Here is a 25,513-nt window from a genome sequence, read left to right as displayed (position 1 = left end):
TCCATCCCCATCCCATTCCAATCCTTTCCCACCCCCATTCCACACCGTTCCTGTCCCTTCCCATCCCCATCCCAAACCCCACATCATTCCAATGCCTTCCCATCCCCATCCCATTTTTAGCCCTCTCCCAATCCCCCTCCATCCTAATCCTTGTCCCAATTCCCCTCCATCCTCATCCCTATCCCAATTCCTCTCCATCTCCATCCCTCTTCCACCCTCTTCATCCTCATCCCTATTCCAATCCCCCTCCATCTTCATCCCAATCCCTCTCCATCCTCATCCCATGGGACACCCACGAGCTGGGGCAGCCCAGGGGGGTCACAGCCGCATCTCGGGGTGTGGGGACAGAATCTCCCCGGCTCAGGGACAGCATTCCCGATTTCCCAGAGCCCGGGAGGGGCGGTGGATCCGTTATCAACTCCGGGCTGGCTCCGGCCGCGGCCCCGGGGCGCTGGCGCTAACCGGGTTAGGAGGGATGGGTGATGGATGGAGGGATGCGCGGCGGATGATGGATGGATGGAGGGATGCGGGCTGGATGGATGGGGCTGTCTCAGCTCCCCGCAGCCCCTCCCGGGCCGGGCAGGGATAAAAAGCGGCGACGGCGAGGCCGGAGCCGCAGCCCCTCGCCATGAGCAGCCAGGCCGCGCTCCGAGAGGGCTACGAGCACTTCGACCCCCGCGCGTACCTGCGCAACAATTACCTCCCGCCCCGCGCCGACTTCTCCTCCGAGGAGTTCGTGGTGCCCTGGAAGCTGCGATGCCTGGCCGAGACCTTCGCCAGCGGTGAGGGGAAGGCGGCGGGGACCCTCAGCGGGGTGGGGAAACTGAGGCACGGAGCACGCGGGGACAGCTCCTCTGCTCTTCCCTGGTTTTCCCGATCCCTGTCTTGTTGTGGGGGTCCCTCCCAGACATGTCCTGTCCCTTCCCAGGTGAGATCCAAGGGCGGACGTTGATCGATGTGGGCTCGGGTCCCACCATCTACCAACTGCTGAGTGCCTGCGACCACTTCGAGGAGATCGTGGCCACCGATTTCCTGGCAGTGAACCGCGAGGAGCTCGGCCGGTGGGTGCGGGGGGAGCCCGGAGCCTTCGACTGGAGCCCGTTCATCCAGCACGTCTGCAAGATCGAGGGGCGCGGGTAGGGGGGCCGGGGAGGCCGCGGGAGGGGGGTGCTGGGGTGGTCCCTGCTGGAGTGTGTCCCCAAAACCCACGGGATCGCAGATCCAGGTCCTCACAGATCCCTGCAGATCCCGTGGGATCACAGCCACGTTTTCCCACAGACGCTGAGGGGATCCCTGTAGGACCCTGTCACCAAAATCCCACGGCACCACGGCCCCACATCCTCACAGACGCTGTTCCCAAATCCCATGGGTTCACAGCCCCCTGTCCCTGCAGGATCCCAGCCTCAGATATCCATGGAATCCTCTCTGTGCCTGTGGGTGAAGGGTTGATCCCCACAGGATCCTGCTCCTGGGTCCCTGTGGGTTCTGGAATGTGCATCCCACCCCACATCCCTGCGGGATCCCGTCCCCTATCCCTGCGTGTGCCGGATTGATCCCATCCCCACCTCCCTGTGTGTGCTGGATTGATCCTGTCCCCATATCCCTGTGTGTGCTGGATTGATCCTGTCCCCGTATCCCTGTGTGTGCTGGATTGATCCTGTCCCCGTATCCCTGTGTGTCCCAGCTCAGTGTCCACCCAATCCCTACTTCCCTGCACAATCCCACCCCGTATCCCTGCAGAATTCCATCCTCACCTCCTTTTGTCTGCTGGGTTCTTCCCATTCCCACAGGGATCTGCGTGTGCCAAATCAATCCCATCCCCGCACTCCCCTGGGTGCCAGGTTGATCCCATCCCCTATCCCCGTGGATACTGAATTGATCCCATCCCCACATCCCTGTCTGATCTGGATTGACCCCATCCCCACATCCCCATTGATACTGGGTTGATCCCATCCCCATATCCCCATGGACACTGGATTGATCCCATGATCCCATCCCCACATCCCCATGGATGGTAGATTGACCCCCCCACATCCCTGTTTGTTCTGGATTGACCCCATCCCCACATCCCTGTGGATACTGGATTGACCCCATCCCCACATCCCTGTTTGTTCTGGATTGATCCCATCCCCACGTGCCTGTCTGGACTGATCCCATCCCCACATCCCCATTGACACTGGATTGACTCCATCCCTTTATCCCCATGGACGCTGGATCGATCCCATCCCCACATCCCCGTGCAATTGACCCCATCCCCACAACCCCGTGGGACTGAGCCCATCCCCACATCCCCGTGCGATTGACCCCATCCCCACATGCCTGTCTGTTCTGCATTGACCCCATCCCCACAACCCCGTGGGACTGACCCCATCCCCACATCCCTGTCTGTTCTGCATTGACCCCATCCCCACAACCCCGTGGGACTGACCCCATCCCCACATCCCTGTCTGTTCTGCATTGACTCCATCTCCACATCCCCGTGGGACTGACCCCATCCCCACATCCCCATGGGACTGACTCCATCCCCACATCCCTGTCTGGATCGACGCCACCCCCCCATCCCCGCGTTTTTCAGGCTCCATCGCCTCCCCGCGCCCCCCAGCCCCATCCCGCTCCCCTTTTCCCTTATTCCCCTATTCCCCCCATCTCCCCAGGGAGCCGTGGCAGGACAAGCAGCGCCGTCTCCGCCAGCGCCTCCGCCGGATCCTCCCCATCGACGTTCACCGCGCGGAGCCTCTGGGGGCCCCGCTGCGCCCCAGGGCCGATGCGCTGCTCTCCGCCTTCTGCCTGGAGGCCGTGAGCCCCGACCGCGCCTCCTTCGTGCGGGCTCTGAGCCACGTGGGGACCCTGCTGCGCCCGGGGGGACACGCGGTGCTGCTGGGGGCTCTGGGCGAGTCCTTCTACCTGGCGGGTCCCGCTCGGCTGCCCGTGGTGCCGCTGCAGGAGGCGGATGTGCGGGAGGCGCTGGCGGCCGCGGGGTTCGCGCTGCGGGAGCTGCGCTCGTACGCGATGCCCCCCGCGCTCCGCACCGGCGTGGATGATGTGGACGGGGTGTTCTTCGCCCACGCGCAAAAACCGCTGGAAACGTGAGGGGGAATTCCCGGGAAATGGCCGGGAAATGGTTGGGAAATGGCACCGTGCCCGGCAGCGCCAAGGGTGGGGTGGGATGGAGGCAGATCCGGCGGGATGGTGACAATAAATGCTGAGGTTGTGGCACAGGATGGTGACAATCAAGGGCACGGGATGGTGACAATAAAGGGCAGAGGATGGTGACAATAAAGGTGGCACAGGATGGTGACAATAAGGGCAGGGGTTGTGGCAAGACGATGGTGACAGTAAAGGCTGAGGTGGTACAGGATGGTGACAATAAAGGTGGCACAGGATGGTGACAGTAAAGCCTGGGGTTGTGGCACAGGATGGTGACAATAAGGGCACAGGTTGTGGCAGAGGTTGGCAACAATAAAGGGCAAAGGATGGTGACAGTAAAGGTTAGGGTGGCACAGGATGGTGACAACGAAGGCTGAGGTTGTGGCAGGGGATGGTGACAATCAAGGGCAGAGGATGGAGGTGCTCAGGGTGTGGGGAGGGGGCACAGGGAGGTCTGGGGGGCTCAGGGACCCCTGGGTAGGGGGAATGGGGTGAGAGCAGGGTGGGAAAGGGGGTGCAGGGCAGGGGGAGGATGGGGTGGGTGAGGGGGTTTGGGAACACTGAGGGGGTTTGGGAACACTGAGGGGGTTTGGGACACCTGGATGGAATTTTGGGGCACATGGGGTGGGACAGAGTGAAGCAGGGTGGGAATGGGGAGGTAAGGGGGGCACTGTGGGGTGACAGCAGAAGGGAATGGGGTACACTGGGGGGCACAGGGGGCCCTTGGGGCAGGGGACATGAACCCAGCAGTTCACAGATTAAACTCAGCTTTATTCACATCCCACAACACACCCAGGGAGGGGGGAATGGGGGGGGGCACAGCCCCTCTGGGCTGGGAGGGGGCACCCCCAACCCCAAGGCACCCACACAACACCCCCCACCCCTGCCAGAGCCCCCCCCATGCACACAGAACCCCCCCAAATCACCCACCTGTCCCCCAGCAGCCACTGTCACCTCATTGGGGGTGGTTTGGGGGGGCTCTCAGCTGTCCTGGACCCCTCTGTGCCCACAGATGGGGGGCACGGGGGGTCTGGGGGGGTAAAACAAACCTCAGAAGGCAACTGGGGGGGCGCAGGAGGCCGTGGCCAGGGGGGGCTGGGAGGTTGCTTGGCACAGGGCAGGGCACAGCCCTGGGGGGGCACGGGGGGCTCTGCCCACCCCCCCCAGCAGCTCTAGTCCACTTTGAAGAGGTCGGAGTTGGCCTTCAGGAGGTAGAGGCTGTCGTCCATCAGGAAACTGGGGGGACAAGGGGGGGGTTAGGGGGGGCTTGAACCCCAACTTTGAGCACAGCAAGCCTGGGGTCCTTCCAGCACCCCCATTTCAAGGTGGGGAGGGGGGGTCTGGGCATGGCACAGGGACCAAGAACATCCCATGGGAAACTGAGGGGGCCCTGAGCACCCCAATTTCAACAGGGGGGAACACTGAGAACCCCACAGACCACAGGGGACCCTGAGCACCCCAATTCCAAGAGGGATCCCCCAACAGAATCCCCAACACCCCCAGACCCAAGCAGAGCCCCCCAAATCCTGGGGGGAAGCTTTGCATCCCTGGGGAACACGGGGAGCCCCTCACCCTTATTTTTAATTTTATTTTAGATAGGACTGGGGGGGGGTCACTGACCTGTATTTTAAATTTTACTTAATTTTTAATTTAATTTTATTTAAAATTTATTTTAAATTTTCTTTAATTTTATTAATATTAATTTTATTATTATTAATTTAATTTTAATTTAAACGTAATATTAAAATTTATTTTTATTATTTATTATTTAATATTCAATTTTATATTTTATTTAATTTCTTTTAAATGGGGAGGGGGGGTCACTGACCTCTATTTTTAATTTATTTTTTATTTCATTTTTTAAATTTTAATTTTAAATTTCATTTTTATTTTAGACGGGATTGGGGTGGTCGCTGACCTGTATTTTTAACTTTATTGAACTTTTTACTTCATTTTATTTAATTTTATTAATTTTAATCTTCTTCTTCTTATTAATTTGATTTTATTTATTTTAATTTTATATTTTATTTAATTTCTTTTAAATGGGCGGGGGGGTCGCTGACCTGTATTTTTAATTTATTTTTTATTTAATTTTTTAAATTTTAATTTTGAATTTAATTTTTATTTTAGACAGGATTGAGGGGGTCGCTGACCTTTATTTTAAATTTTATTCTCTATAGGACTGGGGGGGTCGCTGACCAGTATTTTAAATGTGATTTTCTATAGGACTGGGGGGGCTGACCTGTATTTTTAATTTTATTTTAAGTGGGGGCAGGGGGGTCACTGACCTGTATTTTTAATTTTATTTTCTATAGGACTGGGGGGGTCACTGACCTGTATTTTTAATTTTATTTTCAATAGGATTGGGGGGTGGCTGACCTGTATTTTTAATTTTATTTTCGATAGGATTGGGGGGTCACAGATCTGTATTTTTAATTTTATTTTCTATAGGACTGGGGGTCGCTGACCTGTATTTTTAATTTTATTTTCGATAGGATTGGGGTGGTCACAGATCTGTATTTTTAATTTTATTTTCGATAGGATTGGGGGGTGGCTGACCTGTATTTTAAATTTTATTTTCGATAGGATTGGGGGGTCGCTGACCTGTATTTTTAATTTTATTTTCTATAGGACTGGGGGGGTCGCTGACCTGTATTTTAAATTTTATTTTTTATTTCATTTTTTAAAATTTGAATTTTAAATTTCATTTTGATTTTCCATAGGACTGGGGGGTGGCGCTGACCTGTAGAAGAGCACGTTGAGGGGGATGGTCCCGATGTGCCAGAGCGCGTGGGCGTCCAGCACCCAGAGCAGGGGGGGGAAATCGAGCAGCTCGAGCAGCGCCAGCGCCTGCAGCAGCAGCACCGCGGCCGCGCATTTCCACACGTGCGGCAGCCGCCGGCCCTGCCGCAGGCACCAGCGCAGCCACCACGCCACCGTCAGCATCCCTGGGACACGGGAAATGAGGGAAACACCGTCAGTATGGCTGGGACACTGTCAGGATGGCTGGGACAGGGAAACGAGGGAAAACAGCGGCACTGAGAGCTCGAGGGGTGGGCAAAACACGGGGAGAATTGCAGGGGGAACAGCGGGGGGACAGGGGGTGTTCAAAGTCTGAAAGAATTCCTGTTAAACAGGGACAAAACCCCAGTGAGAATTCCTAGGGAAACAGGGGAACACAGGGGCAAAACCCCAGTGAGAATTCCTGTTTAAACAGGGGAACACAGGGGAAAACCCCAGCGAGAATTCCTGTTTAAACAGGGGAACACAGGGACAAAACCCCAGTAAGAATTCCTGTTTAAACAGGGGAACACAGGGGCAAAACCCCAGTGAGAATTCCTGGGGAAACAGGGGAACACAGGGACAAAACCCCAGCGAGAATTCCTGGTTAAACAGGGGAACACAGAGGCAAAACCCCAGTGAGAATTCCTAGGGAAACAGGGGAACACAGAGGCAAAACCCCAGTGAGAATTCCTGTTTAAACAGGGGAACACAGGGGAAAACCCCAGTGAGAATTCCTGGGTAAACAGGGGAACACAGGGGCAAAACCCCAGCGAGAATTCCTGTGTAAACAGGGGAACACAGGGACAAAACCCCAGTGAGAATTCCTAGGGAAACAGGGGAAATCAGGGACAGGGGGTGCCCAAAGTGTGGTCAGCATTCCTGGGAAAACAGTGGGACAGAGAGGGGTATCAGGGACAGGGGAGTGCCCAAATCCCAGTCAGAATTCCTGGGGAAACAATGAGGGGATCAGGGACAGATGGGTGCTCAAACTCTGAAAGAATTCCTCGGGAAACTGTGGGGATCAGGGACAAGGGGGTGTCCAAACTTGGTACAGCATTCCTGGGGAAACAGAGTGAAGATCAGGGACAGGGGGTGCTCAAAACTGTGTCAGAATTCCTGGGGAAACAGGAAAACACAGGGACAGAGGGTGCCCAAACCCCAGTCAGCATTCCTGGGGAAACAGGGTGAGGATCAGGGAGAGGTGGGTGCCCAACATTCCTGGGAAAATGGGGCTCAGGGACAGGGGGGGCTCACAACCCCAGTACCAGTGCCCCCCAGTCCCTCCCAGTAGTTCCCAGTGCCTCCCAGTGCCCCCAGCCCACCAGCAGCAGCGTTGGCCACCAGGTTGTAGCCGTCGCCGAGTCGAGGCGCACGAGGCTCAGGTAGGAGATGTGGCCGGCGAGGAAGAGGAGGAGGAAGGCTCTGAAGATGCTGATTAAGGCTGGGCGCTGCAGCCCCAGCGTCCTGTGGGCAAGGGGGATGGTCAGGGTCCTCCCAGTATGACCCAGGGTCCTCCCAGTACGGCCCAGGGTCCTCCCAGGTGCTCCAGTGATGCCCAAACTGGCCCAAGAGAGGCCAGCACCTTCCCCAGTACAGCCCAGTGCCTCCCAGTACAGCCCAGTGACCCCCAGTACATTCCCCAGTCTAGCTGTAGCCAGCCCCAGCACTCCCCAGTTCATCCCAGTGCCTCCCAGTCCATTCCCAGTGCCCCCCATCTGCCTCCAGTGCTCCACAGTCCATGCCCAGTTCACCCCCAATCCCCCCCAGTCTGGCCCCAGTTTGCCCCCATCCCCCCCAGTTTGCCCCCAGTGCCCCCCAGTCTGCCCCAGTGCCCCTCAGTCTGCCCAGTCCATTCCCAGTGCCCCCCAGTCTGCCCCAGTGCCCCCAGTTTGCGCCCAGTCCATTCCCAATGCCCTCCAGTTTGCCCCAGTGCCCCCCAGTCTGCCCCAGTCCATACAGAGTTTGCCCCAGTCCATTCCCAGTGCCCCCCAGTTTGCCCCAGTGCCCCCCAGTCCATTCCCAGTCCCCCCCAGTTCACCCCAGTCTCTCCCAGTTTGCCCACCTGACGCAGCACAGGTACACGGAGTGCAGGATGACGGCCGAAGCACAGAAATAATCCAGTTTCTGTGGGATTTGGGATGGGGAAATTGGGGACAGGACCCCCCAGGGGGCTTGGGGACACCCTGGGGGTGTCACCCTGGGGCTTGGGGACACCCTGGGGGTGGCACTGCCTCACCTCTGTCAGCGCCGTGTCCCTGGTGTGGAACACGGTGGACCAGAACCAGGCGTTTAAGGAGACCTTGAAAAGGGGAAAATTTGGGATTTATGGGGTGGGGGGGACGTGGGGCAGGGTCCCCCCCGGGTCAGGGCCCCCTGAAATGGGGGATGAGGGGGATGGGAATGGGGTCAGGGGGAGATGGGGGGGATTTGGGGAAGGGAGGGGGAGGAAGGAGAAGGGAAAGGGAGAAAGAAAAGGGAAAGGGGGAAAGAAAAGGGGAAGGGAGAAAGAAAAGGGAAAGGGAGAAAGAAAAGGGGGGAAAAAGGGGAGAGGGGAAAAAAGGGAAAGGGGGAAACAAGGGGAGAGGGGAAAACAGTGGAAAGAAGGAAAAAGGAAGAAGAAGGAAGAAAAGGGAAGGGGAAAGGAGAAAAGGGGAAAGGGAAAGGAGAAAAAGGGAAGGGGAGGGAGAGGGAGAAGGAAAAGAAAGGGGAAGGGAAAAGGAAAGGGGAAAAGGAAGCTAAAGGAGGGGGAAAGGGACAGAAAAGAGAAGGAAAAGAGAGGGAAAGGAGAGGGGAAAAGGGAGAGAAAGGGAGGGGAAAAGGTGGGAAAAAGGATGGGAAAGGGGAGGGAAAAGGGAGGGAAATTACGGGAAAGGCTGGGAAAAGGATGGAAAAGGGAGGGAAAGGATGGGAAAGAGAGGGAAAAGGGAGGGAAATAGAAAGGATGGGAGAAAGGGAGGGAAAGATGGAAAAGGATGGGAAAGGGGAGGGAAATGATGGGATAAAGGAGGGAAATGATGGGCAGAGGATGTGCAAAGGAGCCAGCTGGCAGCGGGGCTCACCCAGGCGAAGGCGGTGCACGTGGGGTAGGTGGGGGCGGCGGGGGGCACGGCCGCGCGGTACCGCAGCAGCATCACCAGGCTGGCCAGGCCGTTCAGCAGCGAGGCCAAGGCTGAGGCCGGCTCCTGCACGAACAGGAACCGCGAGAAGGGCCACTGGGGGGGGCCCGGGGGGTCAGCGGGCACGGGGGGACCCCTGAGTGCCCCCCAGCCCCCCCCGGAGCCGCGCTGACCTTGCCGTGGAACTGGGGCACGCGGTGCCCGCCCTGCTGGTACAGCCGCACCGTCAGCCACATGCACTCGTACTGGCACTCATCCCGGCACGTCCAGCCTGTGCGGGGCACACCAGTCTGCACCAGTGCCTCCCAGTATGCACCAGTGCCTCTCAGTATTCAGCACGGGGGTGCCCTGGCCCAGCGCAGGGCAGGGGGAGCAGGTGGGGTTCACCCCCTGGCACCCCCAGCCTCGCTGAACAATCTGGGAGCACACCCAGCTGTCCCCATGGTGACTGGCAGCATGGACCAGTAGCTCCCAGTATGGCCCAGTGACCCCCCAGTATGGCCCAGTGACCCCACTTCGTAGCCCAGTATAGACCAGAACCAGCCCAGTATCCACCAACACAACCAGTACAGGCCAAGTGACCCTTCACACAGCCCCAGCATCCCCCAGGGTCACCCAGCGCTTCCCAGTTCAGCCCCAGTCCCTCCCAGTCCCCCAGCCAGGGGGCGTGGCCTCGAGGGGGCGTGGCTACGAGAGCTGCGGCCTGCCCAGAGGGGGCGTGGCCTCTGGGTCCGCCAGCCAATAGGAGCAGGGGGCGGTACCTGTCAGGCCCATGTAGAGCGGCTGCCGGGCGTGGAAGTGCCGCAGTGCCGCCCCCGAGCAGTTCTGCCGCTCGCAGCGGCTCAGGCACTCCCGGTACAGCGGTTCCCGATCCCCCTGCGAGCCCTGGGCCGGGCTCGGTGCTGCCGCCGCCATGAGAAGCAGCAGCAGCAGCGCGGCCCGCGCCGCCATCGCCGCCCGGCCCGGCCGCTTCCGGCCCGCCCCGGAGATGGGGGCGGCGCGGGGCACTATGGGATATACCGCCCCCGCTGGCCGCGGGAGGTGATGGGATATAGTCCCCCGAGCGGGAGGATCATGGGATATATCCCTCCATTAATGCTCTACAGCGGCTCATGGGATATATCCCCCCATGTAGGCTCTGTAGAGGCTCATGGGATATATCCCCCCATGGGGCCCAGGGATCCCGGGCACTGCGGGGACACTGCGGGGACCCTCCGGGGACCCTCCGGTGTCCTGCGGGGCTCAGGGCCGGTTCAGGGCACGGGGGCAGCGCGGCTTGAGGAGCTGAGCGGACTCGGCCATGCGGGACTCCCAGCAGTGGCCTGGCCTGAGGTGACAGTGATGTGCTGGACTCTGTCCCCATGGCAGGGGGGACCCCAACACCGAGTGTCCCCCTCTTTGGGGGCTCCTCCCTCGTGGCAGCCTCGGTGGCACGTGTGGAAGCACAGACTGGGGTGATCAAGGGTACAGGGGGAGCAGAACCCGCCCCATGTGGAGGTCACATCCCGGTCCCCCATCCCAGCTGCTCCTGGCTCTGCCCGGCTGGGGGGTTCGGATGGGGTCACCCCCATGTGTGGGGGTCCCCAGCTGTGGAGGACCCCCCACCCCAATTCCCTGTGTGCCCAGGGCAGCAGGTGAAGGTGGAACAGGTGGGGGACAGGTGCCAGCTCTTGGTCACCCCACTGGGGACCCGTCAGATGCTGCTGGACTGTCCCTGTCCCCCAGGACAGCCCCCCGCACCATTCCGGAGTGCCAGCTCTGTCCCCCCACCCCCGGGACTGACCCCCCAAACCCACGAGTGGCATTTCTGTCCCCTCCCCCTCGTGGGTGACAGTCACAGCCCCAGGTGAGGGGACAGGGATGGGGGTCGTGTCCTCCCCCGCCCCATTCAGGCGACCCCCGGGATGGCAGCGGGACCCGGGGCTGGGGAGCACCGGGAACGGGAACGGGGCACTGCGGGATGGGAATGCTGGGGGGGTTCGGGGTTCCTGCTGCTCCGGGGGGGTGGAAAGTGGTCTCGGAGCCCCCCTGGAAGTGGGGAGGGGGCACCCGCTGGGATGGGAAGGAGGAACGGGGGGCTCCCGGTGCTCCCGTGGGATGGATGGCGGTGATTCCCGGTGCTCGGGAGGAGGGAAGGGGGGGTCCTGGGCGGGACGTGCCCGGTGCTCCGGGAGGTTGGACGGGGGGGGGGGGGGGGGGGTCTGTCCTGGTCCGGGCCGGCGGGAGCGCGCGGGGGCGGCGGGAGCGCGCGGCGCGCCCTCGCCCGGGGCCGGGACCGGGATCGGGATCGCGAGGCGGAGCCCGGGAGCGGCGGGAGGCGGCGGCTCCGGCTCCGCAAACTTTCCCGGAGAGCGGCGGCGGGGCCATGGGCCGCGGGCCGCGCTGAGCACCATGATCGCGGCCGGGGGCTGCCTCGGCGCCGCGCTGCTGCTGCTGCTGCTGCTGCTGCTGGCCGCCCTCTGCCCCCCCGCCGCCGCCGAAGGTGGGTCCCACCGGGGGACACCGGGGGGCACCGGGGACACCGGCAGTCGCGGGGAGTCCGGGCCCGCGCGGCGACTTCGCGTAAAGTTTTTGCACGGGACCGAGCGGGACCGGGGGGAGCGAACCGGGCAAGGGACGGGGGGGACACGGGGGGCGTGACCGGGAGGGCACCGGGGGGACATCGGGGGTGGGACGGAGTGGAAAACCGGGAGGGGACGGTGGGGGGAACCGAGAGAGAAGCGGGAGGGGACCGTGGAGGCCTCGAGTTGCGAACGAGGGGGGCACCGGGGGTGGGACCGGGCAGCTCTGGGGGGCACCGGGGGGAACCGGGGGCTGCACGGTTGGAAGTGACGGGAGCGCCTCCCCCGGTGCCCCCGGTTCTCCCCGCCGCGGGCAGCGCGACCCCGGTGTCCCCGCGCCGCCGCTGCCGCCGGGACTGGGGGCCGAACTGGTGCGGACTGGGAGGCGCTGGGGCCCAGCGGGAGGCCCTGCCCGCTGCACCCCTGTTCCCCCGAGCTGCACCATTCCCGGGAGGGATTTAGGGGCTCCGGTACAGCCCGGAGCCGGGACCCCCCCTCAGGGCTCCGGTAGCGCCGGGAGAAGCGGGAACGGGGGTCCCCAGCTTGTGGGGGTTCCCTTCCCCTGGGCATCGGGAGGCTCCGGGGTGCGGGGCAGGCGCGGTGCTGGCTGGCTGGGTGGGTGGGTGCGTCCCCGTCGCTCCCATCCACATTCTCGACGTGCCGCACCCAGCCCAGCCCCGCGGGGAGCGGGGAGCCCCGGGCCTCGGCCACGCTCCGCGGGAATGGGGCAGCAACGGGGCCAGCAGGGCATGGCGCTGGTGGCCCCAAAGTGGGCACCGGCAGCCCCAAAAGTTGCACCCTGCTGCTTCCCTCCTCGTGTCGGGGGGCAGCTGCAGCAGCGGGAGTTTGGAAAGTGAATGCTCCGTGTGAGGTGGTGGGACAGGGGCGTGGGGACACAGCGCTCCTGGCACCCCACAGCTCACGCTGCTTGGAGGGGCTGTGTGTGGCGAGCTGCTGGTTGGGGACAGCGCGGTGTGTCCCGGGGCTCGGGACAGCCCCGTGGGCACGTGGCTCACGGGCTTGGCCGGACACCCGTGGGCAGCCCCGGTGCTTTGGTGGTGGCACCGCCCGCTGGGGCGAGCCAGGCAGGACGGAGCAGTCCCTGCCCTGCCCGGTGCCCAGAGGGAGAGCTGGGCGAGCATCCAAACCCAAATCCGGGGGGAGCAGAGCCGGGATCCCACCAGGATCCTCACACTTGTCCCACCTGCCCTTTGCCCCGGGGAAGCCCCAGCACCCCGCGCCTCTCACGGCAGGTGTGGGCGCAGACCTTGAGCTTTGGCCGCCCCACACTTTCCCTTCCCGGGTCCCCCCCGTTTCACCCCGCTCGGGTGGGACACAGCCGAACCCCAAATTCAGGGGGCTCCCTCCTTCCTGGCCGTATTTTCCCCGGCTCGGAGGCCTCGGAGCAGGCGGGGGAGGCGAGTGCCAGCCGGCTCTCCGGGCCACGGGGCCGCGCCCGCAGCTGCCCAGCACCGGGGGCTGTCACTCAGCCACCGAGCAGCCGGGGACCGGCACAGCGAGCCCCCGTCCGACCCCCGTGTGCCCCCCTGCCTGTGCCGGGACGGGGCTGGTGGCTCTGGGGGTGACACCGCGGTGGCGGCGGGGTCAGTGCGGGGCTCGGTGTGGTGTGGGGGGCTCTCCCCGGTGGGATGTTGCTGGGGTGTTGTTGGGGTGTTGTTGGGGTGCCGGGGGCCGCGGGCGCGCCAGGGCTGGGCCGTGCCGTGCCGTGCCGTGCCCGCCGGCCCTGCGTCACCGCTGCTTCCCAAACACGCCCGACCTGAAAAGGCGGTTCCAGCCGGGAGCGGGCGGCCGGGGCCCGGTGCCACCCGCACCCGTGACTCACCCGCCCGGGGCCCGGCACCCAGCGCGGGTTCCCGCACCCCCCAGCCCCGCCGGGATGCCCGGGGATGCTCTCCCGGCCAGGAGCCCCCACAATGGGGCCGGCCGGGCCCCGCAGCCGTCGCCGCTCAACAATCGGGTCTTGTCTCGGCGTGGGCAGCGCATTCCTGCCCGCGGCCCCCGCTCCGGCCCCGCCGCTCTGGGGGTCCCAACCCAGCCCCCGGCAATCCCCGGCCCCCGCCGCGGGCACAGGGGCGATACCGATCCCCGTTGTGCCTCGAGCGGGGCCCGGTGGCGGAGCGGGAGCGGCTTTGCCGGGGTGGGAGCCGGGGGAGCCTCGGTGCAGGAAACCCATCGGAAGCTGTTGGGAGCAGCCCCGGAGATAAACGGCGGCCGCCGCACCCGCGGCGTTTCCTGCGGGGGCCGGAGCTCCGTGTGTGTCCCACGGCGGGAGAGGAGCACCCGCTGAGCCCCCGCTGTCCCTCCCCACAGTCTGCACCGGCACCGACATGAAGCTGCTGCGTCCCTCCAGCCCCGAGAGCCACTACGAGACCCTGCGGCACCTCTACCAGGGCTGCCAGGTGGTCCAGGGCAACCTGGAGCTCACCTACCTGCCCGCCGACGCCGACACCTCCTTCCTCAAGGTGCGCAGCGGGAAAACGCCCCGAGGAGGGGGAAAGACGAGGGTCCCCTCACCCCTCACCCGTGTCCCCCCCATGGCAGGACATCAAGGAGGTGCAGGGCTACGTGCTGATCGCGGAGAACCGAGTGAGCGGGCTGGAGCTGCAGAGCCTGCGCATCATCCGCGGCACGCAGCTCTTCCAGGAGCGCTACGCCCTGGCCGTGCTGGGCAACGCCGGCCCCGCCGGGGCACCGGGGCTGCGCCAGCTCGGCATGAGGCACCTCACAGGTGGGGAAGCCCTGTCTGGGCTGCTCGGGTATGGGGCTTGCTGCTGCTGCAGTTGGGAGCTGCCAGCTCCAGTCTGAGAACGCAAAGTTCTGGGTGCTCCCCAGCTCCCTGCTGAGGACTGGGAGTCCCCACGGGGGCTGCAGGTCCATGCTGACCCCCAGCCTGTCCCCTGACAGAGATCCTGAAGGGAGGGGTGCTCATCGAGAGGAACCCCGAGCTGTGTTTCCAGGAGACCATCCTCTGGAGCGACATCCTGCACCGGCACAACGAGTTCCGGGCCGACATCCAGGTGGAGACCACCCGCACCCGCAGCTGTGAGTGGGGGGTTTCTGCTGCCAGGGGGGGCTCTGGGGAGCTCCAGCCCCACCCTGGCACCCCCTGCTCACTCTCCCCCCTGTGCAGGTCCCGACTGCCGGGCGCTCTGTGCCGAGGGGCACTGCTGGGGCGAGGGCAAACAGGACTGCCAGACATGTGAGTGTGGGGCCCACAGAGGCTCTGAGCCGCCCCTCAGAGACCCCCAAAGCCCCTGGGAACCCCTTTCCTTCCCTCTGTATGCCCTGCTCCACTGATCACCACTTGGCACCCAAATCTGTGTCCCAGAGACTCCCTGGACCTTCTGCTTGCCCTCCCAAATTGTTCCCCTACTGAGCCCTACTTGTCACCTAAGTCCTGTTTCCAGAGAATTTCTGGACCTTCCATTTGCCCCCCAAATCTCTGTCCCACTGACCCCTATTTGCCGCCTAAATCTTGCCCCCAGAAGCACCCTGACCTGCTGTTTAACCCCCAAATCCTTGTTCCACTGAGCCCTGCATAGCACCCAAATCTTAGTCCCAGACATCCCCTAAAATCCCTGCTCTGGGAGCCTCCCCTTACACCCCAAATCCCTGCTCTGGGAGCCTCCCCTTACACCCCAAATCTCTGCTCTGGGGGCCTCCCTTTACACCCCAAATCCCTGCTCTGGGAGCCTCCCCTTACACCCCAAATCTCTGCTCTGGGGGCCTCCCCTTACACCCCAAATCCCTGCCTTGAGGACCTCTGCTTACACCCCAAATCCCAGCCCTGGCAACCCCCACTTGTCCCCCTAAATTCCTTTCCCACTGTTTTTTTTTGCCATCTCAATTCTCACCACCCAGATTTTTACCCCAGAAACCCCTTTACCCCTTAACCCCTCATCCTGGGGTCTCCCCCATTGCCTGGAGGGGGGGAATCCGTGTCCCCAGCATGTCCCTCTGTGTCCCTGCAGTGACCAACAGCATCTGCCACGGCTGCCCACGCTGCAAGGGCACGAAACCCACGGACTGCTGCCACGAGCAATGCGCCGCCGGCTGCACCGGCCCCAAGCACTCCGACTGCCTGGTGAGCACGGGATGGGGACACCGAGGGTCCTGGGGGGGGGGACAGGGGTCTCACACAGCTGTGTCCCCCTCCCCAGGCATGCCTGAACTTCAACAGGAGCGGCATCTGCGAGCTGCACTGCCCGCCGCTCGTTGTCTACAACTCAGACACCTTCGAGTCCATGCCCAACCCTGACGGGCGCTACACCTTTGGTGCCAGCTGTGTCAGCCAGTGTCCCTGTGAGTGACACCCTGGGGGGGTGCAGGGGCAGCCAGCATGGCCCTGACCCTCCCTCCTGCCCCCCACTGCAGACAACTACCTCGCCACGGAGGTGGGCTCCTGCACCCTCGTGTGCCCCCAGAACAGCCAGGAGGTCACGGTCAACAACATCCAGAAGTGTGAGAAGTGCAGCAAACCCTGCCCAGAGGGTGAGAAACCCCCCGGGGGTTTGGGGGGGCTCTGGGTGCCCTGGGGATGTGGGTGAGCAGCCCCCAAGGCATGGGGAGGGGGGCTCTAGGCGCTGCAGGACTGTGGATGAGCAGCTCCTCAATGTCCATGGGGTTCCCAAGGTTGTGGGTGAGCAGCACCCCAAGTATCTGGACAGGTCTGGGGACCCCAGGAGTGTGGGTGAGCAGCCCCTCAGAGTGGCTCTGGGGACCCCAGGGATGTGGGGGAGCAGTCCCCTGGGGGCTGAGGGGCACTTTGGGGACCCCAAGGGTTTGGGTAAGCAGCCTTCCCAAGTTTTGGGGAGCTCTGGGAACCCCAAAGGTTTGGGTAAGCAGCTTTCCCAAGTCTTGGGGGGCTCTGGGGACCCCAAGGATGGGGGTGATCCATCCCCAGTGCAGCTCTGGGGACTCCAAGGCTGTGTGGGGGTGCTGCTATGCCCTGTGGCTGGTGGGGCAGTGTTTTGGGGGGCTCAGGGGTCCTGGAAGAGCACCCCTGCCATGCCCCCCAGTGTGCTACGGGCTGGGAGTGGATTTCCTGAAGGGCGTCCGTGCTGTGAACGCCTCCAACATCCAGCACTTCTCCGGCTGCACCAAGATTTTTGGGAGCCTGGCCTTCCTGCCCGAGACCTTCGCTGGGTGAGTGGCTGATTCCCCTCCCTGAGCCCACTGGGGACCCCCCAACAGGACCCCCCCAACCTCCCTCCCATCCCTTGCAGGGACCCCAGCACCAACACCCCCCCCCTGGACCCCAAACTGCTGCGGATCTTCGAGAGCCTGGAGGAGCTGACGGGTGAGAGCTGGGGGAGCTGGGGGGGCTCTGGGTTTGGGGGGGACATGAGGGGGTGACACTCAGCTCCCCCCAGGCTTCCTCTACATCGCAGCCTGGCCGCCTGACATGAAGGACCTGGGAGTGTTCCAGAACCTGCGGGTGATCCGGGGCAGGGTGCTGCACAAGTGAGCAGGGACGGGGACCTGGGGGGACACGGGGACATGGAGGGAGGCAGGGGGACACATGAGGGGACACGGGGACATGGGGTGACATGGGAACATGGGGATGCAGAAGGACACATGAGGGGACACGGGGATGTGTGGAGGGACACAGGGAGTCACAGAGGGGACACAGGGACATGGAGTGACACGGGAACATGGGGATTCAGAGAGGACGTGAGGAGATGTTGGGGCACAGGGGGGACATGGGGGGCTGCAGGGGGTTGTGGGAACACACAGGGGGACATGGGGGACGACAGGACACGGGGGGATATGGGTGAGGTGCAGGGGAGATGTGGGTGGGACCCAGGGGGACACGGGAACACGAAGGGGCTCCCACAGGCTGCAGGGGACACAGGGACACCAAGGGGCTCCCACAGGCTGCAGGGGACACAGGGACACCAAGGGGCTCCCACAGGCTGCAGGGGGACCCGGGAAGGACACGGAGGCACACGGGGCCAGGCGTGTCTCACCCCTGGGTGTCTCGGCAGCGGCGCCTACTCGCTGACACTGCAGGACCTGGCGGTGCAGGCGCTGGGGCTCCGGGCCCTGCAGGAGATCAGCAGTGGGATGGTGCTGGTGCACCACAACCCCCAGCTCTGCTTCCTCCAGAAGGTGCCCTGGCACAGCATCTTCCGGAACCCCCGTCAGCGCCTCTTCCAGACCCACAACAAACCCCCCGAGCAGTGCGGTAAGAGGGGGGGTCCCGTGGGGGTGGGGGGAGATGGTGACCCCCCCATTGCTGACAGAGGTGCTGATGGTGCCCCTCCTGCAGAGAGAGAGGGGCTGGTTTGCTTCCACCTCTGCGCCCAGGGGCACTGCTGGGGCCCCGGTCCCACCCAGTGCGTGGCGTGCGAGCGGTTCCTGCGCGGCCAGGAGTGCGTGGCCTCCTGCAACCTCCTGGATGGGTAAGTGGAGACCCTCGGGAGTGCCAGACAGAGTCCCCACACACGCTGCAGGGCGAGGCTGGAACCCCATCCCTGCCCCTTTTTGCCCTGCAGAGCCGTCCGGGAACACGCCAACGGGACGCGGTGCCTGCCGTGCCACCCCGAGTGCCAGCCCCAGAACGGCACCGAGACCTGCTTTGGATCGGTGAGGACAGGGACACGCTCTGGGTGAGGTGAGGAGTGTCCCCACACACCTGGGTCCCTCAACCCAGCCCTGTTCCTGCAGGATCCAGACCAGTGCGTGGCCTGTGCCCACTACAAGGACGGCCAGCAGTGCGTGCGGCGCTGCCCCAGCGGCGTCAAGGCCGACGCCTCCTTCGTGCCCGTCTGGAAATACCCGGATGAATTCGGAGTGTGCCAGCTCTGCCCCACCAACTGCACCCACTCGTGAGTTGGGAGGGGTCCCTAGATGAGGACGGGGTGCTGGCAGCTGCAGGGGGCTGCTGACAGCAGGGGTTACACCCGTGTCCCCAGGTGCACGATCCGCGATGAGGACGGATGTCCCATGGACCAGAAGCCAAGGTAGGGATGTCACAGGCATCTTTTATGAAAAATCTTTTCTTTAGGATTTTTTCTCCTGAGAAGCTGAGAGGCCTCAGGAACAAAATGTAAACAATGGTTATCTGCTGCTGTGGAATGCAACAGGTGCATCTGTGATTGGCCCATGTTGGTTGTTTCTAATTAATGGCCAATCAAAGTGAGCTGGCTCGGACAGAGAGTCCGAGCCACAAGCCTTTGTTATCATTCTTTGCTATTCTATTCTTAGCTAGCCTTCTGACGAAATACTTTCTTCTATTCCTTTAGTATAGTTTTAATATAATATATATCATAAAATAATAAATCAAACCTTCTGAAACACCGAGTCAGATCCTCATCTCTTCCCTCATCCTAAGACCCCTGCGGACACTGTCACCGTAGGGGTGTGGCTCTGTTGTGCCACCACCTCTTTGGGTGGCAGTCCCCCACACTGATGGCCTTTTGGCACACAGCCAGGTGACATCCATCATTGCTGGCGTGGTGGGGGCTCTGCTGGTCATCGTCCTGCTCCTCATCACCGTCATCTGCGTCAAGCGCCGGCGGCAGCAGGAGCGCAAGCACACCATGCGGAGGCTGCTGCAGGAGACCGAGGTGGGGATCTCCCGGGGGGCAGGAGGGGACCCTCGGGGCTTGGGAACCCAGCCCCTCTCACCCCTCCATGCCCCACAGCTGGTGGAGCCATTGACGCCCAGCGGGGCCCTCCCCAACCAAGCCCAGATGAGGATCCTCAAGGAGACGGAGCTGAAGAAAGTAAAAGTTTTGGGTTCTGGTGCTTTTGGCACGGTCTATAAGGTGAGGAGTGGGGACAGCACAGCTGGACGTGACCCTCCCTGCTCTGCATCCCCTCACCTGCTTGTCCCCACCTCAGGGCATCTGGATCCCCGATGGGGAGAGCGTGAAGATCCCCGTGGCCATCAAAGTCTTGCGGGAGAACACATCGCCCAAAGCCAACAAGGAGATCCTGGACGTGAGTGTGGCTGTGACACTGACGGGAACGGGGCTGGCAGCAGCCCCTGCCCACCCTGACCCCCACCCTGACCCTCCTGCTGCCCACAGGAGGCCTATGTGATGGCAGGGGTGGGCAGCCCCTACGTGTCCCGGCTGCTGGGCATCTGCCTGACCTCCACGGTGCAGCTGGTGACGCAGCTGATGCCCTACGGCTGCCTGCTGGACTACGTGAGGGAGAACAAAGACCACATCGGCTCCCAGGACCTGCTCAACTGGTGTGTGCAGATCGCCAAGGTAGGACAGGGCACCTGGGCAGCTCTGGGGAGGTCCTGGGGGACACCAGGGACAGCTGGACATGTGCCACCTCCAGGGGATGAGTTACCTGGAGGAGGTGAGACTGGTGCACCGGGACTTGGCCGCTCGCAACGTCCTCGTCAAGAGCCCCAACCACGTCAAGATCACCGACTTTGGGCTGGCCCGGCTGCTCGACATCGACGAGACCGAGTACCACGCTGATGGTGGCAAGGTAGGGCATGGGGACTCAGGGACAGTGGTGCTCCCCTCGGTGACAGCCACCCCCTGGTCCTGCTCACCTCTCTGTCCCAGGTGCCCATCAAGTGGATGGCGCTGGAGTCCATCCTCCGCCGGCGCTTCACGCACCAGAGCGACGTCTGGAGTTACGGTGCGTCAGGGTGTCCCCACCCCGGGGGACTTGGGGGGTCCCAATGCCCTGCTCACCCCCACACCTGTCCCCTGTCCTCTCCAGGTGTCACCGTGTGGGAGCTGATGACGTTTGGGGCAAAGCCCTACGACGGGATCCCTGCCCGGGAGATCCCAGACCTGCTGGAGAAGGGTGAGCGGCTGCCGCAGCCGCCCATCTGCACCATCGACGTCTACATGATCATGGTGAAATGTACGGGCAGGGGACACGGGGACAGGGAGGGGACAGGGCGTGCTGTCACCCTGCTCCCAGCCCCTGATGGCACCTGGCTCTGTGCAGGCTGGATGATTGACTCCGAGTGCCGGCCCAAGTTCCGGGAGCTCGTCACCGAGTTCTCCCGCATGGCCCGCGACCCCCAGCGCTCCGTGGTCATCCAGGTATGGAGATCACCGAGGTTCTGTCCCCTCCCTGGTGCCCTGGGGTGAGCACTGAGCACTGTGACCCCCCCAGAACGACCTGGTGGGGCTGCCTGGCTCCATGGACAGCACCTTCTACCGGGCACTGCTGGATGAGGAGGACATGGACGACCTGGTGGACGCTGAGGAGTACCTGGTGCCCCACCACGGCTTCTTCAGCACCGACACCTCCACCACCTACCGCAGCCGCATCTCCTCCATGCGGGTACGTGGGGAGGGAGGGCTGGGAGGGAGCTCCAGGTGAGGAGGTGACCCCGTGCCACGTCTGGGATGGGCTCAAGTGCCCGACTCTGTGCCCTCTCGCACACCCAGAGCACGGCGGAGTCTCCAGCCAAGGTGGAAGAGGGCGAGGGCTTGGCCTCGTTCTCCTTCCCCACCCAAGGCCTGGCAGAGGGGCCAGAGGGAGCCGTCCCAGAGGTGCCAGATGGGGACAAGGTGGCCCTGCAGAGCCCCCCGGGGCGGGAGCCCGGGACCCTGCCCCGGTACAGCGAGGATCCCACGGGGCTGACGGCCAAGGACGGAGAGGACCCCGAGTGCTTCACTGTCCCAGCCCCCCACAGCACCATGCCAGGTAGGGAGGGCACGGCCGGACCCTTGGGGAGGTGGTGGGGGGTGTCTGCCTGTCCCATGACCCCTGGGGGGTCCCTAACATGTCCCTCACCCTGCAGAGTACGTGAACCAGGCTGGGGAACGCTCGCCCCGCGCGCCCCCGTCCCCGCCGGACAAGCCCAAGGGGCACCAGGGCAAGAACGGGCTCATCAAGGACCCCAAGAACTCCTTCCCAGGGCCCTTCGGCCACGCTGTGGAGAACCCCGAGTACCTGGCACCACCCCACGGCGCCCCCAGCCCTGGCCCCTTCAGCCAGGCCTTCGACAACCCCTACTACTGGAACCAGGACCCTGCCAAGGGTGGTGGCCCCGACGGTGGCCCTGGCACGACGCCCACGGCCGAGAACCCCGAGTACCTCGGCCTGGCCGGCCCCGACGCCACGGCCGTGTAGGAGAGACCCCCCAACTTCACCAAGGCAGCTCAGGGAGGGATGAGCCACAGCTGTGGGGCCGGGGATCCACCCCTCTGCCCAGGGTGGCACCGCTCACGGAGCCAGGACGCTGTGGGACAGCGCGGCAGCAGAGTGGGGACACGAGGGTCACCCTGGGTGCCCCCAGGAGCAGCTCAGAGCCTGGAGAAGGACAGCCCCTGTGCCATCCCCCCCATGCAGGGCTGTCCCAGTGCCTGGGACACGTGGACTTGCACTGAGGGCAGCTGGACTGAGAGCAGTCCCGGCTGCTCCGGGATTCTCTGGGAGCACCGGGATGTATATTTGAGAATTGTACATTGGTTGTTTTTTCTACTCTCGTGGTCTGTTTGGTTTCTCCTTCTCCTTCGGATCCAGCTCTACCTCCCAAGAACGAACATCTTATATCCCTTCCCTTTTTCCTTCTTTTTTCCCATTTTCCTTCTCTTTTTTCCCTTTTTCCTTCCCTTTCCCGTTTTTTCCTTCCCCCTTTTTTTCTCTTTTTCTTTTTTTCCTTTTCTTTCCCCTTTTTTTCCTCTTTTCCTTTCCCTTTTCCCCTTTTTTCTTCCTTTTTCCCTTTTTTTCCTTCCCCATTTCCTTTCCCCTTTTCCCCCCCCATTTCCTTTTCTCTCTTTTCATTCCTTTTCTTTTCTGCCCTTCTTTCTTCTTCCCTTCTCCTTTGCCTTCCCCTCTTTTCCTTCTTTCTCCTTTTCCCACTCCTCCTTTTTCCCTTCCCTTCTTTCCCTTCCCATTTCCTTTCCCCTTTTCCCTCTTCTTCTTCCCCTTTCCCTTCCTTTTCCTTCTCCCACTCCTCCTTTTCCCCCCTTCCCTTTCTCCCCATTTCCTTTCCCCTTTTCCCTCCTTTCCATTCCTTTTTCTGTCCCATTTCCCCTTTCTCCATTCCCTTTTCCCCTTTTATCTTCCCTTTTCCTTCTCCCTCCTCCTTTCCCCCTCCTTCCCTCCCTCCCCCCTCTGCCACCCCCCACCACTTGCCTGTGGGACAAAATTCCTGATTTTGGCACCCCCCATTGCCAAGGGACAGCAGAGGAGCCACATTCTCCATCCTTTATTCCACCCAGGCCGCTGGGTTTATACACAGTATAGAATAAATAGGGGATCCCCCCAGGACAAGGCCAAGGGCAGGGACATTCCAGGCAGGAAGCAGGAGCTGGGAGCCTGGGAATGGGCAGGGGGGATGTGAACACACCTGGGCCTCTGGGGCCAGCCTGGGGTTCCCATGGCCTGGATTAAACAGTGCCAGAGGGATTTTAATCATTAACAGATCCCAGGGAGAGTTAGAGCCTGTGGACTCCCCTTGGAATGAACCTGCTGGGAGCTGCTCCAACTCCCAGCCTGGCTCCCCATTCATGGGAGAGCCCCCCTCCCCAGATTCCCCAGCATAGAGAAATGGGGGTGCCAACCCTGTACCCCTCAGGGAGGAGCAGCTGATGAGGAGGGGAAGGCAAAGGCAGAGGGGAGACCCCCCCCAAATCCACAGCTCCACCCCACAGCTGCTCGGGCAGGGGACACAAGGACCCCCAGTGCCACCAGGAGGCTCCTGAGCCCCCCCAGGGGTGCAGGGTTTAAGGAAGGCAGCGTGGGGGGACCCTGCTGTCCCCAGGGGGGTCACAGGATGACGCAGGGGGGGCGGCTGTTGGTGATTTTCTCCAGGGGCTCCCCATTGCGGGCTCTGCGGATGGCCTCGATCAGCTGGGGAGACACGGGGGGGGTGACAGGGACAAACCCCGGCCACACTGAGGAGCTGCCCCTCTGTCCCCTCCCACCCCACCCCAGCAGGACCTGCAGAGGGTCCTGGCAGGGTGGTAGGAAGAGAAACAGCTCCAGAGGGTGATGAAGCAATGATCCCATCACGGGAGGGGCTCCCTGCAAACCAAACCCCCCCAGCCCAGCCCAGCCGTGGGTACTCACATCCTTCTCGTAGGGAAAACCTCCATTCTCCAGCTTGGAGAACACCAGCTGCCCGTTGATCTCGATCTCAAAGGCACCTGAGGGCACACACAGGGCTCAGCCATCAGCTGTGTGCCCCCCAAAACCCCCATGGCCTCCCCACCCCAGCTCTGCCCCCAAACTGACCCTGCAGAGGGACAACACCCAGACCACCACCCCACCCCCCGCGGCCTTCCAGGCAGGTTTAACCCCCCCAACCCCCAGCAGGGCACTGGGGTGTCCCCCCGAGGCCGCTGTGGGGTCTCACCGGTGCCCCCCAGGCGTGACTCGATCTCGATGTCGGGGTACTCGTCCCGCACGGCGCTCGCCAGCTCCTGGTAGGTGGCCTCGAAGCCACAGGGCTCGCTGGGGAGGGGGGAGCAGCCTGAGGAGGGGGTACAGGGACCCCCCAAACCCTCCCCGAACTGAGGAGCCCCCCCCCCCAATTCCCAACGCCCCCCTTAGGAGCCCTCCCACACCCCCAAACCCCATTACCCTACGGCCCCTCAATACCTCCTCAGCCCCCAAATCCTCTGTAATCCCTCAATTCCCCCTCAGAGCCCCCCAAATCCTCCATAGCCCCTCCTCAGCCCCCCAATTCCCTTATAATCCCCAATTTCCCACCCTCAGAGCCCCCCAAATCCTCTACAACCCCCCAGTCCCCCTATAACCCCCCAATTCCCCTATAACCCCCCAATTCTCCTATAACCCCCAATCTCCTATAACCCCCAATTCCCCACCCTGCAGAGCCCCCCAAGCTCCCTCCACCCCCTCCTCAGCCCCCCCAACCCCTCTAAGTCCCCCGCAGCCTCTCCCTTCTCCCCCCAGCCCCCTCCGTGCCCGGACCCCCCCTCATGCCTCACCCCAGTTCCCCCCAGTTTGTGCTCCCGGTGCTCCGGTACCGCTGTGAGCCGTTCCCCGGTACCCCCGAAGGCCCCGGGGTCCCCTCGGTCCATCCGCCCCCGGGCCCCCCTCACCAATACTCCACCACGATGCGGACCCGCCGCTCGGCCCCGTTCCCGTCGCCGGTGCCGCCGCTCATGGCCCCCGATACCGCCGCGCCGCCGCTTCCGGGTGCGGCCACGTGACGCGCTCACTTCCGGCCGCTCTGCCCCGCCCCGCCCTCGTCTCGTCTGCTCTGGGAGGACCGCCGTGACCCCGGTGACCCCCCGGAGACACAGAATGACCCAAAGTGACTTCCAGGACACCTCTAGTGACCTCAAGTAACCCCCAAGGGACCCAAACTCACCGTGTGTCACCCGCAGTGACCCCCAAGACCCGCAGGGGACCCGCAAACCCCCCCATGAGACACACAATGACCTCAGTGAGCCCAGTGGGACCCAAAATTACCTCTGGAGACACACACGGGACCTGAAATGACCCTCACAGGAGCTCTGGATTCCCATGGGAGTCCCCACTGCTCGGTGGGACCCACACCTAAACCCCTGTGGGGTTTCTATGGGGTCTTGTAGCCCCCTCAGAGACCAATAGGAACCTTCAGCATCCCCCACAGGGACCCCTGAACCCCTCCTTGGGGACACCTCTGTGACCCCATGGCACCCCCAGTCACCCAAAAGGGGACACCCACAAGGGACCCCACAGGGGACACTCCCAAGGGACCCCACAGGACACACACAGAGCCCCTAAAGGACCCCACTGCGTTCCCAAATCCCAAATTCCGCCCCCAACCCTCCTGGAAGGGCCCCTGACCTGCATGAAACCTCCCTGACCCCACAGTCCCACCTGACAGGGGTCCCTGAGGGGACAATGGGGACACCCCCTCCCTTATGGGACCCTTCCAGGCCAAATTTGGGCGTCCTAGGGGAGCCCCACCCCAAACTCCAATTCGGGGGCTGA

The 25,513-nt window shown here is 62.7% G+C and overlaps 4 protein-coding genes across 4 annotated transcripts; 2 read left to right on the top strand and 2 right to left on the bottom strand.

The window, feature by feature from the left end:
- The first annotated feature begins 628 nt into the window (after positions 1–628).
- On the top strand, positions 629–3,090 carry PNMT (phenylethanolamine N-methyltransferase). Its single transcript, XM_030966036.1, has 3 exons — positions 629–782; positions 929–1,136; positions 2,655–3,090. Exons 1-3 carry the CDS (start codon positions 629–631, stop codon positions 3,088–3,090), a joined length of 798 nt encoding a protein of 265 aa, XP_030821896.1.
- Positions 3,091–3,916: 826 nt separating this feature from the next.
- PGAP3 (post-GPI attachment to proteins phospholipase 3) lies at positions 3,917–10,020 on the bottom strand. The gene is given in 9 exon segments (XM_030966272.1): positions 3,917–4,383; positions 5,891–6,095; positions 7,254–7,287; positions 7,290–7,395; positions 7,994–8,055; positions 8,168–8,230; positions 8,991–9,143; positions 9,221–9,318; positions 9,809–10,020. Coding segments are annotated over 9 exon segments (975 nt in total). The 5' UTR covers positions 9,999–10,020; the 3' UTR covers positions 3,917–4,319.
- Positions 10,021–11,338: 1,318 nt separating this feature from the next.
- Positions 11,339–22,027, top strand: ERBB2 (erb-b2 receptor tyrosine kinase 2). The gene is made up of 27 exons (XM_030966089.1): positions 11,339–11,529; positions 13,940–14,091; positions 14,171–14,357; positions 14,534–14,671; positions 14,760–14,828; positions 15,601–15,713; positions 15,790–15,931; positions 16,004–16,120; positions 16,648–16,774; positions 16,855–16,928; positions 17,002–17,092; positions 17,617–17,816; positions 17,901–18,033; positions 18,127–18,217; positions 18,299–18,459; positions 18,547–18,594; positions 19,062–19,200; positions 19,279–19,401; positions 19,478–19,576; positions 19,666–19,851; positions 19,928–20,083; positions 20,164–20,239; positions 20,324–20,470; positions 20,558–20,655; positions 20,729–20,899; positions 21,007–21,265; positions 21,363–22,027. The coding sequence occupies exons 1-27, from the start codon at positions 11,439–11,441 to the stop codon at positions 21,692–21,694; spliced, it is 3,720 nt and encodes a 1,239-aa protein (XP_030821949.1). The 5' UTR covers positions 11,339–11,438; the 3' UTR covers positions 21,695–22,027.
- Positions 22,028–22,760: 733 nt separating this feature from the next.
- On the bottom strand, positions 22,761–25,062 carry MIEN1 (migration and invasion enhancer 1). Its single transcript, XM_030966035.1, has 5 exons — positions 25,044–25,062; positions 24,634–24,748; positions 23,925–24,022; positions 23,639–23,715; positions 22,761–23,419 (listed from the first exon to the last, which is right to left on the bottom strand). Exons 1-5 carry the CDS (start codon positions 25,060–25,062, stop codon positions 23,336–23,338), a joined length of 393 nt encoding a protein of 130 aa, XP_030821895.1. The 3' UTR covers positions 22,761–23,335.
- Between the last annotated feature and the right edge of the window lie 451 nt (positions 25,063–25,513).

Source organism: Camarhynchus parvulus, chromosome 27 (genome assembly GCF_901933205.1).
Source record: "Camarhynchus parvulus chromosome 27, STF_HiC, whole genome shotgun sequence".
NCBI lineage: Eukaryota > Metazoa > Chordata > Aves > Passeriformes > Thraupidae > Camarhynchus > Camarhynchus parvulus.
This window is presented reverse-complemented; position numbering and strand designations above follow the sequence as displayed.